Genomic DNA, 14,022 nt, shown 5'->3' on the forward strand with positions numbered 1-14,022 from the left:
GTGTGAGTAGACAAATGTTGCTAACTTTGGTGATGATCAGGCTGAAAGATTTTTTATGCTGTTCATTTCACTACTAGAAAGAGAGCAAATGAACACATAATTGCCTAAAATGTTAACATATTCCTTTGAGTATCAGTGCTTTTAAAAAACATTTGAACACATAGGTTTGTCACCATAGAAACATCAAGTTACTGCTACAAAACAAAGATTGGTTGATTAAAATTTCACCAAAGACGGCCTTCTCTAAATCTGCCACTAATCAACTGGTTACAGGCTTTACATCTTCAAAATGTAGAGATGCATTCTCAGCTCCAGCCCCAACGTTGCTGAAAATAACAACCTCAAAGTCAGAGACAAACAACGGTGGAAAGACCACGAAACGTGAGCTCGTCATGATCAAGAGTGGACTAACACAGCTAGATGCAGCTAGAGGCAGCTAGAGGCAGCTAGATGCAGAGGCACCACTGTATCATGCTATCTGGCAAAGAAAATGTGCTTAAGGCTGAGGGCAAAATACTGTACAACACTAATACAAAGGTTAGGCCATGATACTGGCATCATTCTACAAAAAAAAAAAAACAGACTGGTTGCATACTGCTTTACCATTGGCTGAACATGTTCACTGAGTATGGCTTCTGTGTTGGCATCTGTCTTTAGCCCTCGGGGCCTCTGTGAAACTGAACCATGCCAGGAAAATACAACCCCACGCCACACTGAAGCTGCCAGGAGCCTTCACCATAAGAAGCAAGCATTGTGCCTGTAGACTCCTTTTGGCATGTGCCACATATGTTCTTGCTCACTTACTAATAATAGGATGACTTGTGATCACATGACTCTTTTCACTGTTCTGTAAAACACTTGCTATGTTATTTGGTCCCAGCTAACAAAACGGCTTGTTTACGTGCTATAGGGACACTGGTTATTCAATGAAACCTGTGCACAGTGTATTTTTTCAACAAAGTTTTCTACAGACTGTCCTTAATGAAAGTGCTAATTTATTCCAGTGTCTGATAAACTTGTTTACTTAGCTGTCCGCTTCTTCTCACATATCGACTAATGCATGGACATGCCTGTCAGAAGGTATTTTTATCTCAAGCTGATGTCTTTCCCTTAGATTTTCATGGCGACATCACATTAGCACTCCTCCAGTTCCACATCTTAACTTGTAGTCAGGTAGTCATGTTCACAGTAGGCTAGGCAGAAGCTAAATGCTAAACATCACAAGGAATCTTAACTCTGCATCTAAATAAATATTTCTGTGTTGAAGGCATTCTTCTATAAACTAAACACACAAAAAATAGAACATGCACTGTACATGCTGCACTACTTTGTTATTATGACATGTGTTTTGTATATCTGAAATTCTGTTGTGAATATTAAGGAAGAGCTGCAGTAAACTGTTATAAGATGCAATATGAACGTGGGTATGTTATCTGGATAATAAACATGCTCCCAGCCTTACATTTACACCTGCTGTTTCTATGCTTTCTCATCAGCATCCTGTCAACACAGTAATGGGATCATATTTTTTATGTGCAGTGTGCCAAGCAGGCAATTAGGTAAGGAGGTAACAAGCCTGTAGACTGTCAACAAAATCAAAAATAGCAGGTGTACTGTATGTTTACCAAAAGCCATGTACAGGCGGTACTTGTTTTTTTTTCTTTTGATATGGAAGAGAGACATCTTGTCTGTTTCTCATTTTACAGAAGATGACAGTTCAAATATACCTGTTCTGAAACCTCCTTTAATGCAGTCACGAGAAATAGGCAGTGGCACTGAGCATTTTTTTTGTTTTTCTGCATAAATTGGTTATAACATGTGATCCAATCTTCATCAAAATCACTACACACAAGTAATAGTGGAAAAAGTAATAGCAACTGTAATGACTGGTTGAAGTGTGTTTTGCTCCCTGTAGCTGTGAATTAGACCTGCACAACGTTCAGGAGGAATTTTGGACTAATCTTCCTCACAGAACTGCTTCAGCTTAGACATATTCTTATGATGTCTAGCATTCAGTAGTAGATTTTCTTTGATGTTTAAGGTCATTGTCCTGCTGCATCATGAATTCCCAAGTTTATCAAGGTGCATTACAGGATAGTAATGTCAGTGTGGCTGTCCACCACCTGCAGTAATATTATGTACTGGTTTGAACTCCCTCACAGCTGGGACCAGCACTGTTCATAAAGAAGCTTAATTTTACAATCTCCTACAATTAATACCAACACATATCAGTGAATTCAATGCTTCAAACTATCTTCCAAACATCATGAAAATGTCTGGGGAGACAGAGCCTATGGCTGTGAATGTTTTACCTCTCAATAGACAGAGTGCTGGGGGAAACCAGTTCATGGGATGATAAGCACATTCAGGGTGCTGCTCCTCTGTGTTGAGTGCATTCCTAAAAGGTGTTACATGCTTAAATAAATACAAAGCTATGTTTACACTCTCATTTCTACATTTCACATACTGCCACATGCTAAGGAGTTGTCAGTAATAATGCCTTATCAAGGATTTAGATCAGCTGTAGGAGAGAAGCCTTTATATTGCCTTTTGTAAATCAACATGTCTTTGAACAACATCATTGTCTTGTTTAAAAATAATAAATCATAAATACTTTAGTATAATATCAGCACAGAATAAAGCAAAAGTAAATTAAGGTTTTTGAATAAAACTACTCTGAATTTCAGAGTCAGCTCTGTAACACAACCACAGGCCAGTCTCAGAAATTACAAGATAAAGTCAGAAAAGGTATATCTAAAAAAAAATCTATTCTTTAACTCTGTGTTCAACACATATCAAAAACTTCCTAAGTGATTGTAAACAGTACAACAGTTTCGTGGTGGGTCAACCGAGAGCAAGGGAGTTTGCTATGTAATCTACAATGAGCAAACATGTCTTATATTGTGTGAGTGTCAATGAACTCTGAGTCAAACTGCAGCAAACGATAAAGATTGCTTTCCACTCTCAGTACTATATTCTCTGTGTCATCGTCATGTTGAAAACACAATAACAAAACCACAGCACCAAATATTACATATTTTATTGAAATAGATTTGTCATATCATGTATCATTCAATCTTGACCATTTAAGTTAGAATCCATCTTAAATAAACAGAGAAGATGGCAATTACCATTTTGGTCTGCTAAACTAGTCAAGGTTCCATCTAAATGTAGCACACATTTTAAGCAAATGCTAATATGCTTACTATCCACTACCACGCAAATATTAGGAGTTGGCCCCAATGAGGGAAGGCTCACAGCATGTGAGCTTTGCCCCATTTAGTGTTCTGAACAGCTACAAATGCATCTGCTGTTGTGGTAAGACAACACATCATATGAGCATTCCCACATACATACCATTCATTTGGCATGTAGACATGAGTGTACCATTTTCTCACCATTTAATTTCACATTTACAGTTTATGGGGGTCATCCAAACAAAGGTGCTGCAAAAAGGTTTAATCTGCTTCCTTTTTTTTTTTACATTACCTGATTTGGGCATCACATACATGCTATCACTACTATTTAATGTGAATGCATTGTTCATGCTAATAATTGACCTCAAAAATGTCCCAAACAAGATATGCCACTGTGATAACTTGGCAGACTTGTAAATCCTATATATTACTTACCACTGTGCTGTGCTGTGTTCTGACATCCAATAAGCTTTAAACACATAAATCAGCTCCTACCTCCAACTATATCTACTGCAGATTGTATTTAACTATCATGGAACAACATGCCCCTTGCTATACAGCTCTTATGTTGTTTTAACCTAGAGTAAATGTCTGAATAAATAAAGCTTAAGCCTCTTAATTATCTTCCAATAAATTAGCATAATCCACAGGACTTTCTCAAGCGTCAGCAGTCAAGAGAAAAAGACCTGGAGCAGCCTCTTGGTTCAGTGAGCAAAAGATGGATTTGTAGATGCAACATCCCTGAAACTGCTTGAATCTGGTATTCTCCTCATTTCACACCATCACACTACAACTGAACAAAGTAATCCCATTAGAAAGTAAGAAAAAAAGGAATGAGTCAACCCAAAACGGCTTTAACTGGTGAGTCTTCTACAAGGATGAGAAATTAATAAAAGATGTGTCAGAAGCCCAATACAAGAGGTTGCCTGTGTCCCACTTTGCTCAAAACCTTCTAACACGACACACGTTGCAGTCTGCGCACTGTTGCAAGACTGAAAAAAGACTGTGTTCCTTTACCATTAGCACAGCAACAGTCACACAACAGTAAGTGTTGGGTTTAATGTGGGGCTGCAACATTACCAATTATTTTTTTATGTCAACTTCATGTTTCCATTAAGCCTGAATTCTGTCCATTAAATTTAAATGATGTTTATGCACACTTCTGACTTCTAAATGTAAATTATCATTAATCATGTCAACACACACCTTTTCAACACACATTAATCATAAATGCCAAGTCATTATGTCATTATGGCAGGCAGCAGAATCTCATTCTTATTCAAGTCTTACACTGAAAAAGTCCTCTGATAATGCCACAACAGTCAACATGCAGGCATTACACGCAGTGATGTATATACTTTCAGTAGTAATAGCCTATTTTGACACATGTAGCTTTAATCTATTATCCCATTTATGTGGTATATTTTTAATATCAATACATAAAGGCAGTAATTCATGTGTATTATCATCTGCTTAGGTCTGAATGATATCACCAACAACCTTTCCTTTGACATTACACTTCTTTCGATGTCCCCAATCAGCCCAGCTGACTCTTAAGTCTGTGTTCAGATGCTATAAATCATATGTGAGGTTACACACACTGTAATCCATCAGCCTCTTAAACAGATTCCAATTATTGTGTGGATATTGGTGAATGCATACTTGTCTGTTTGCATCCATTCTATATCTGGCCCCAGATCTTTCTTGGATCTAATTATTCCTGTTAAATACATGTATTGTATAAACCCAATTCGAGGGGCGTGTCACTGGTGAAATAAGTATGTTCTGTAAGCACAAGCAGCTGCGACTCAGCAGCAGTTGCAGCCATTTTCTCTGGCCAGCACACTTCTCTGCCCTCACAGTATCAAACCCTCAGTAAGCCTGTATGTGATTCTGCTTTGTAAGTGTCAACACACGTGTGTGTGTGTGCGCGGCTGTGCATGAAGTGTGTGTTTGACAGTGTGCTCAGGCCTGTGTGTATGCACACATAATTATGCAGCATAGATCTGTGAGTTAGCTCTTGAAAATAACATGTCAGTTCATTCACACTAACAATACAATATTTTCCAGATGGCAATGGTCCATATTGATCTGCAGCCAGAGAATGCATCCTTGTGTGCTTTTGCACAAGTTACTAATCAAAACTGCATACAGTATCATATTTCCAACATACACAAGCCCAGAGATCATGTAGTAAAATGTCAGAATTTTAGGGTAGTGTCGCACCTTTATATAAACCAGGGAAAAAGGTAAAACATTAATAAAAAAAATCTCAAATTAGCTTCATATGCTAATGAATAATGGAAACACTCACAACCACACAGCAAACCAGAGTAAAGCAGTACTGCGGAGAAGTGCTACATTCTTACTCCTCCAAAAATGTCTACAATGTCGAATATGTATGTTCTTTAATAATTATCATCTAAATAAATAATGGAGATAGAATGTGTCTGGTATCATTCTCCTTTAATTGCAAAAGACACCACATAGCATTGACTGTACTGCACTTATTTTAAAGTATTGCAGCTAATGCCAGTGCATTACAACAGTTACCTATCCCCACTAACACCTTGGATGACATAATAGCCAAAATTGTCAAATTGGTTGATTTCTAATTATGGGCTTTAATTTAAATGTCTCACGCAGTAAATAAGCATAAGTGAAAAAAATAAAGAATTGTGAATACTTTTTGTAATGGTGATAGATAGTCACACAATAAACACAGTAAAGAGTTTCACAGTGTCCATTGGCATTTGCACCTGCTCAGGCCTGGGATCAATCAGTCTGAATACTACATCCCTGTAATTATAGACTGTATTTCCCCACTTCTGAGTACTTGCTCAACATCAAGTCTTGCTTCTGTTTTCTTTTACAAGTCTTCCACTCGAATTAAAAACCTGATTGGATGCACTGTATAAGGTCACTGCTGTAAAAACCATTATAATGAAGACAGTTTACGAGGCATTTGAAGAACAAGTAAAACATCAAGAATTTTGATTAAGAAGGCCCAGAAAGTGTTTCTGTTTGCTGCGAATCTCAGTAAGTAGGAGGCAGTTAGTCTCTTATTCATGCTGGATTGCTGTCAATTCTTGGCACAGCCTCTTCCTTAAATGGACTGAGATGACAAGGCTATTATTGCAGTGTGGGTCGTCTGCTTTTCATAGTCCTGCAGTTTTTTGGTTTTCTTATTCTTATGCAGAAATTTTAACTGCTTCAACACAACATACCAGAGCAGCCTTACATGAAGGAAAACAATTAAAGTGGCAGAATTTAAGTTGACAACTTTGCTAACCTTCAAAGAAGATCTCTTGTTCAAGAACCCAAACAGTGACAAATGGACTATAACCAATTACATAGTACTCTGTAAAGGCCACTTACAGCATCAGTAATTCTAGGGTACAGGACAGCTGCAGTAAACTAAAGTGGAGTGACCCAGTGCATAAAAAATCCACAGCACCTAGATCTGGGTTTCTGCAGCTCTTTCTTGTCCTTCAACAAACAAACTTAATGTCAACTGGCCTTATCTTGTTCAAATAAACAGACAGGACACGCAAATCTTCATCCTTATTGGATAAGGCTGGTGATAACCAACAATGTATTTGTCTGACTCGAAAGTCTACAAAAAGCATTAATCTTTAAAAGTAGGTCACAAATATAAAGTTTCATCATAGAAAAATTGAAATCATTGCCTAAAATGGATAGTGAACATTAGTCAAACAGTAGTAGAGAGAGCTTTTCTTAGGGACTATTTTCAGCTGCACATTAATACACGTTTGGTTCTCTAGTAAGTAGTTACACCACCCGGATGGTGTAGGTGGTATTTACTTCAAATAAACTACAGTGCCCATATTTTTCAAAAAGAAGAAACATGTCACTGAGTGCAATTTTGTTGCACGCTGTCTTAATAGTTTTTTTTAACAACTATGGAGCACATAGGAATAACATTAATTGGACATTGCTACACAGACAATGTTAGTTTATATGATCAATGCATTGTTGCATTTGGACTTTTATGGGATTTGTTTACTATAGGAAAAGTAACAAACTGACCAAACCTATCCTTTGAGGCTTTTGTTCACTTTCTACTGTAGTGCTTACACAGTTTGTGGCAAATGCATTACATGAAATCTGTAATGTAAAAGGATAAGGATTTGTGCAACAATTGATGATAAACAGACGATTCTAACACTTTGACAAAATGAGATTGCAGTCCAAATTTACAAGATCTTACCTTGTGTCTGCACTTCAAAACAACACCATAGGCACCTAAAAAAGAAACAGTATGTTCATAAGAGATTTACCACAGCTGACCCCTTCATGAATATTCAGACTTTTCGTGTATCCCAAGTGCTACTTTTGCATTTCAAGTGGAACTACTTCACTTAAGTTAGATTAAAAAGTCAATGTGTAATTAACATGCCAGCATGATCTACAAAAAAATAGAAATATACAAAGACGAGCTTGATTTAGAAAGTTTGTCATTCTCCAATAAATTACGCTGGCCAACACTGCTAATAAAACTAAAAAGTTAATTTTATGTCAAAGTGAAAAGAGTTTCAATGCTCTTTTTAAGGCCTCTCATGTGTTCAAATGTATTAAGGAAAAACATCCTCCCCTATAAAAGGACAGGTGGCACGGAAAGTAGGACACAAGTGTTGGCAAGCTACTGTAGTTCTGATGTTATCGACCCTGGCAGTCACACTCATATATCCCCTGAGGCTTCAAGAGGAATTCTTGGACTGAGAAGGCATATGACAAACTGCTCCGCGCTCTTTTACAAGCACATCAGCGTTACAAGTAGCTATCAATTGTTTTTTTTAATATGTTTACACTTTTTTCTAACACAGTTAGGATACCTTAAAGACGTAACATTGATTTTATATGGTTTACCACATATACTGCAAATTGCATGTACATTCCATTACTGCCATACATTACAATCATTTCGAATCAATTTGAAGACACTACACCTGCCTGATTAACAAATCCATAAGAGTAAATGTTTAGATAAATTGCATTTTATTTATGCTGTATATATTATAATTATTAGCAGTTTTATCATGCTACAAAAAACAGTAGTTGGTTGTTTGCTGGCTCTGGCACTTAAATGTCTCAAAATCTGTCCCTACAAACAAATCTTTCACTAGTACCACTACGTAGATAAGATAAAATTGCATTTACTGTAGTGTATGTGCCAAAAGATGCAAAGGCACGCGAATTATTCCTCTCAAGTTATTTTACCCTTTTGATAAAGAATTGGAGATAACTGGATTCTGTTTTTTTATTTTTCGGGGGAGCCTACATTCAGTGCTCAGTCCTGCATCATTAGTAAAATTGACTGACCTCAAGATCACTGAGGAAAAATCTATGATGCTGGATCAAGTGGAGTGCACTATGCCATGACGACAAAGGCAGTAAGTAGAGCTGAACTGTAAAACTTCTACAACTTCACAGTTTAATGTGATACTAAAAACTGCTGATTTCCTTCCAGACTGACTCATCATTGGACAGGCACTCAGCTTTCAAAATCCAGCTCAAAGTGTCCCTGTGTCTTCTAGCGACACATTATACTCACATTATAAAACTTCTATCATGTGGGAGTAAGGGTGTTAAAATTGGGACAAGTGGGCGGCCTCACCTCAGGGCCTCTGCCACTTTGTATCAACCAAATGGTTCAGGGAAAACTGGAAACTACTGGAAAACTTAATCATATTGTGCCATTGACATTAACAACAATAAAATGCAATCCACTTCATTTCTACTATAACAGGACAAGTGTATGAATCCAGGTCACAGCATCTAGATTCGGTTTTTGTAATTCTTCCACAGTGTTAGGCTAATTATAAAAAAATCTCCTTGACCTTCCTGAGTTGCACAGTCATGAACAACAGATCAGGCTTTTAACGGCCATGTTCTACAAGCAAATTGGATAAAAACAATCAAATGATTGCTCATTGAAAAGCCCTACAACAAATTTGTCGGTGTACCTGCTCACATGTAATGCTGTGGCTGAAGACTACACTGGACTAGTAGTCACTGCTGCCAATTAAAAATGTAAAAAATTATTTGCAAAATTATTTGCAAACAGATTCATTTAGGTCAACAAGCACTCTCACCTTCACCCACAATCCCAAGGACTTCAAATTTATTCATTACATCACCGATGTCAGGGATCTTCATGAAGTCAAAAGGTGTGTTGTGTGAGGTGTGTGGAGCTCAGGCAGGGGGGCCCGGCTACAGGATGGCATGAGGCGGCCAGCTGTTGGCTCCCTGGAGGCGTACACTGGCCGTGAGCCATAATATCCAACACATGCCTTTGTTTGTGGCTTGTCTTTACCTGCACAAAAAACCTTGTATTAAAATATGTACAGTATTTTACTCATTTACCCATAAATGTGCATCCAAACTGCAACGTGCAACATTTGAAATACCTTGGTGTGAGAACACGGACACAGCACAGGTGTGTTGAAAACGAAAATCAGTGCAGCTAAAACTGAAACACCTTGATTTTTAGTCCCATTTATCAGTCAAGCTTCAAATATCCAGGCTCCTGCTCTTCCCAAAATGTTAATTATTAGTATCTTTGCTTGCACTGCCCTGTTTGTTCTGTTTTCAGCTTTTAGACTTCATGCTTTCAGTTCATGAGGCAGGTTTCTGTCAAATATTTGAATTTTCATGCCTAACCCAGATGACATCATCTCGGTTGTTTTCTCAGACTTTACAAAGATCCTCCAGAGCCTCAGAAGGCATTCAACAACTGTTTTCAAGGGCTGAGTACAGTACATGATGCCTCTTAACATAAATTAGGATAAGTAAATAGTAAGGAGTTACACTTTACGCATTTTATATCCTATATGTCTTACTACAATTCATGACAATAATGGAAAAAGACACCCACCATTAATGCTCCGAAGTCCCTTGTAGTTTTCCTGTCTTTTGGGGAGAGTGAAACACCACCAGGCAATTTCTTAATGTGATCTCCTCTGTATCCACACACTCTTTACCCGTATTGAATCAGACAAGACTCAAGATACCACTTTCTCCATTTCATTTATTTTAGCTGGAAAGCTCAAGGACTTGCGTAGCTTACTCACACTCCCAGTCTCCTAAGGTGCTGTGGGCACAGGAGCTGCTCATCAGTATGCAAAACCTTGGCACCAAAATAAACGCTGTCTCCCAGAACACTAAACATTGCTGTGTGGTCTACTACACTTTTATCTTTCCAAGCTGCACACCGTCAACAAAGATATACTGTCAGCAGCTGAGGGCAAACTTAAAGAGAATAATGCAAGACAAAACTTAAACACTGATCTTGCAGAGAAAATGTTTTGCCTTTTTAAACACGAGTGTGCAAATGTGCTTCCTTCTCCTCCTCAATTCACAACCTACATGCGATGGCATGCAGCCTATTGTTTTTCAAAGCAGATTTTAGCCAACTAGTCTGCGGGCCCAGACCTAGGAGGCTAATATGATCAAGAATGCACTGGGCATTGCTGTAGATCATATATTCTGTCTCTATCAACAGAATGACTCATGCGTGGTAATAGACCGACCTGTACTGTAGAACTGACAATACAGTAGCTTAAAACCTCTTTCTATGATCAGTGCACTGTTATGTATACCTGAAATGAATTGATACATTTTAAGATTAAACATAGTGCCAAGAATTTTGCAAAAACAAGAGCTCCAGCTTACAACGTCACTGCCATTTGAGATTATTTGAACACACATTGTTGACACTAAATCAACAACCAGCATATCTATATTTACAGTTATTTTAAAATATAGCACTTTGATTAAAGAAAAAAAAAATCACAAGCATTTGCTGCATATGTAGATAGCTGTCACACACCTGCCCTGTTGCTTCTTTCATGTCCTACACGGCAGCAAAACACAAACACAACGAAATGTGGCTGTCAAATCCTTGTTTATAACGGGGACCGTAGCTCGCCTGTGCTGTGCTGTACGGCTGCCCACTGAATCCATGTAGCTCCCATATTTTCAATGCAGAGCACCAATGAATCCAACAAGTCAAACATACAGCTCTACTGAAGCCAACTTAGTATTCATTCCCTCACGCTTACAGATTTCCAGTCCGGGCTGTCAAGTTACGTTATAATTAAGCTAGTTGTGTTGCCTCATTGCTTAGCCCGTTTCAGGGAACATACAACCCCGCAAATTGGCTAAAAACAAACCTCAACCTTGGTAATGCTGCCTTGCTAATGAGCCTCCACCGAAAAACGTTCGTGTTCTACTTACAAGTAAAAATTCGTCCCTATAATATGACAAAATAAACTACTTACTCAGGCAGTGTTGGGTAAAAATGATGGAACTGGGCCCATATATCCACCCACCAACCGAGATGTTTTCATTGCAGCAGGCGGCTACAGTAACTGGATCGTGCGGTTGACAAGCTGCAAGGATATCACCAGGCAACAGTTTGAGTGGCGTGAGAGCGACCAATGAAAACTGCTCGTTCGCTTGTTTATGCGAACGCCCCTTTCCTCTGGACCAATCACGGAGCAGAACGGCTGCAGGGGGAGAAAACAGTTTTGCGGTCTGAGGGTGTTTCGTATGAGGTGGGATATTATTGTTCTGATTCCCCAATTACATAATTCACAGGATCACACCCTGCTCAATTATATTGTCACATATGTGAGATAACAGTATGGCATGATAGCGTAATTTATCTGAAGACCATGTCAAAGTAGACATCGGGTGTTATAAAGCAACACACATTGTAAAATATTGGTGCTTTGCTTAAGAGTGGCCTTTATTCACACTAGCAACCTAAAGTCGATGTCTTTCTTCAGCTGTGTAAAGAATGTATTCGTTATTATTCATTTTCATACTCATCAATAAGGATAAATATGATTTTGCACGTAACAATGAGTTCAAATTGAAAATTGGAATGTGAAAAAAACACAATCATGCACAAAATTAATTTTATTCAGCTAATGATTTTGATTACCAAGTGATCAGGCAGCTCAGGTAAATGATTATGAACAGTTATCAAAGGTTTGATATTTAAATGAATAAATGCCTGTGAAACTTTAGGATTGTGTGTGTCTTGCACATATCTAGGGTGACACAGATCCTTCCCATATTATTACTGATAAAATTTTAAAAGCTATACACCTCCACCTGTAATTCTACAGGGCAAAAGCAAAAAAAAACAAAACAGCTGGAATAGTCCTGTGTGTGTGTGTGCTTATTTATGAACTCATCCACCATTTAGACCAAATCTGTGTTATTGACATCCAAAACACTTTGTAGGATCAGTGGAACTTTTTCCATGTTTGTACTATCTTATGAAACCATGCTGCCACCCACAGGATGAACCTGAAATTGGTCCAAACCACAGCTTTCATCTGTTGCAAAAATAAAAGAATGAGTTAAAGTTTATTTCAAGACTAGGGTTTCTTTAAATCTATAATTTAATAATCAATCAAAATATGATCTTTTAGTCAAATTATTACATTATGACTGCCCTGGTAGCCAAATGGTTATAGTGTATGCCAAATGATAGCAGCATAACCTGTTTGACTTCAGCTTGGGACACTAGCTGCATGACATGTCTTGTCCCTTGTTTCCTGCTTGCCTCTTTATACTACTCCTGTCAAACTAAGGCAAAATGCCCCAAAAATTTAATTTAAACTGTAAAATGATGCAACTGCCAGGAGTCGAAGATGAAAAAAATATGGATGTATAAAAAGTATTTGCCAGACAGCCAGTGAGGAGTTTCTTATCCTTATTTATAAGTGAGAATGCAGAGGTTTGATACAGATATTCAGACAACATTTCACCCCATCACTATACATTTTCATTGCATCACAATATAATGTTCATCTCGTAATCATAAAAATACGTATGTAATACTATTATAGTACGTTATTTGTTACCATTACATAATTGAGGACTAGTGACCTGGCACCAAACACTGACACATTCCCGGAATAATAAATGTCCAGCTCCCTTTGTTTTTTCAAAGTGGTCCATATTTTGAAGAACCATTTCTTTATTGTGTCAGAGATCATATAAACACAAGGGCATTGGCTTATAGAGACTGAAATAAAATGTCCATTCTGAAGTTGCTTGTTTATCCATAAACTGAACCTAAGCAAACATATTAACTTATATTTGCTGGTGATTGACAAATAATATTTTCTATATCTTTTATATATCTAGCATATTATACATGTATTAATAATGATTTATTTTTGATGAATAATGAATTTCAACATCACTAAACCTGTATTCTGAAATACAAAGTTTAAAATCACTGATGTAACATTGTTTCACATTAATAATGCATCAATTATTTTTTTTAGGTATTTAATATTATACCATATATTGCACCTCTAACTTTATTCATTAATGCAACCCAATAGTCACAATATGAAATGTGAACAAATAAACTACAATTCGTTCATAATGATTCATTCACAAATGGGAACTCAGAAAGGTATTTAAATGCATTGTATGGACTGCTCTCAGAATTGCTGTGTAAAAGCTTTTTAAAACTGAAGCTCATCAGATCCTACCTGAGGTTCACCATGCAACAGGAACACCATAGTGACCTTGTTCTCACTAAGCATGAAATGAAATAAGTATAGTTTTAGATGCTAGTTGTGCAATTTAGTTGTGTATTTCTTGTTTGAAGTGCAATGGTGTAATCATCAGGTCATCTTCTATATAGGTGTCTTATTCTCTTGGTATATTAGTGTGATATAGGATTTATGCTTTTTAGTTTTCTGTGTGTTTTTTCCTTTGGAACAATCATACAATAATGTGTTTCTCTTTTACATTTACATTTACATTTCTA

The 14,022-nt window shown here is 37.4% G+C and overlaps 1 protein-coding gene across 4 annotated transcripts in view; it reads right to left on the reverse strand.

Annotated features, from left to right (window-relative positions):
• LOC113152707 (cyclin-dependent kinase-like 5) overlaps positions 1-11,618 on the reverse strand; it is a 30,730-nt gene extending 19,112 nt beyond the window's left edge. For 3 of the 4 annotated variants that reach the window (XM_026346106.1, XM_026346107.2, XM_026346104.1), the window contains exons 1-3: positions 11,501-11,618; positions 9,314-9,534; positions 7,429-7,463 (exon numbers count right to left, since the gene is read on the reverse strand). In XM_026346106.1, coding sequence (XP_026201891.1) covers positions 7,429-7,463; positions 9,314-9,377 — 99 coding nt within the window. In that variant the 5' untranslated portion in view covers positions 9,378-9,534; positions 11,501-11,618. Of the gene's footprint in view, positions 1-7,428; positions 7,464-9,313; positions 9,535-10,095; positions 10,182-11,500 lie in introns of those variants that run through there. The other variant, XM_026346105.1, reaches the window with a different exon arrangement.
• Between the last annotated feature and the right edge of the window lie 2,404 nt (positions 11,619-14,022).

Source organism: Anabas testudineus, chromosome 4, assembly GCF_900324465.2.
Source record: "Anabas testudineus chromosome 4, fAnaTes1.2, whole genome shotgun sequence".
Classification (NCBI taxonomy): Eukaryota; Metazoa; Chordata; class Actinopteri; order Anabantiformes; family Anabantidae; genus Anabas; species Anabas testudineus.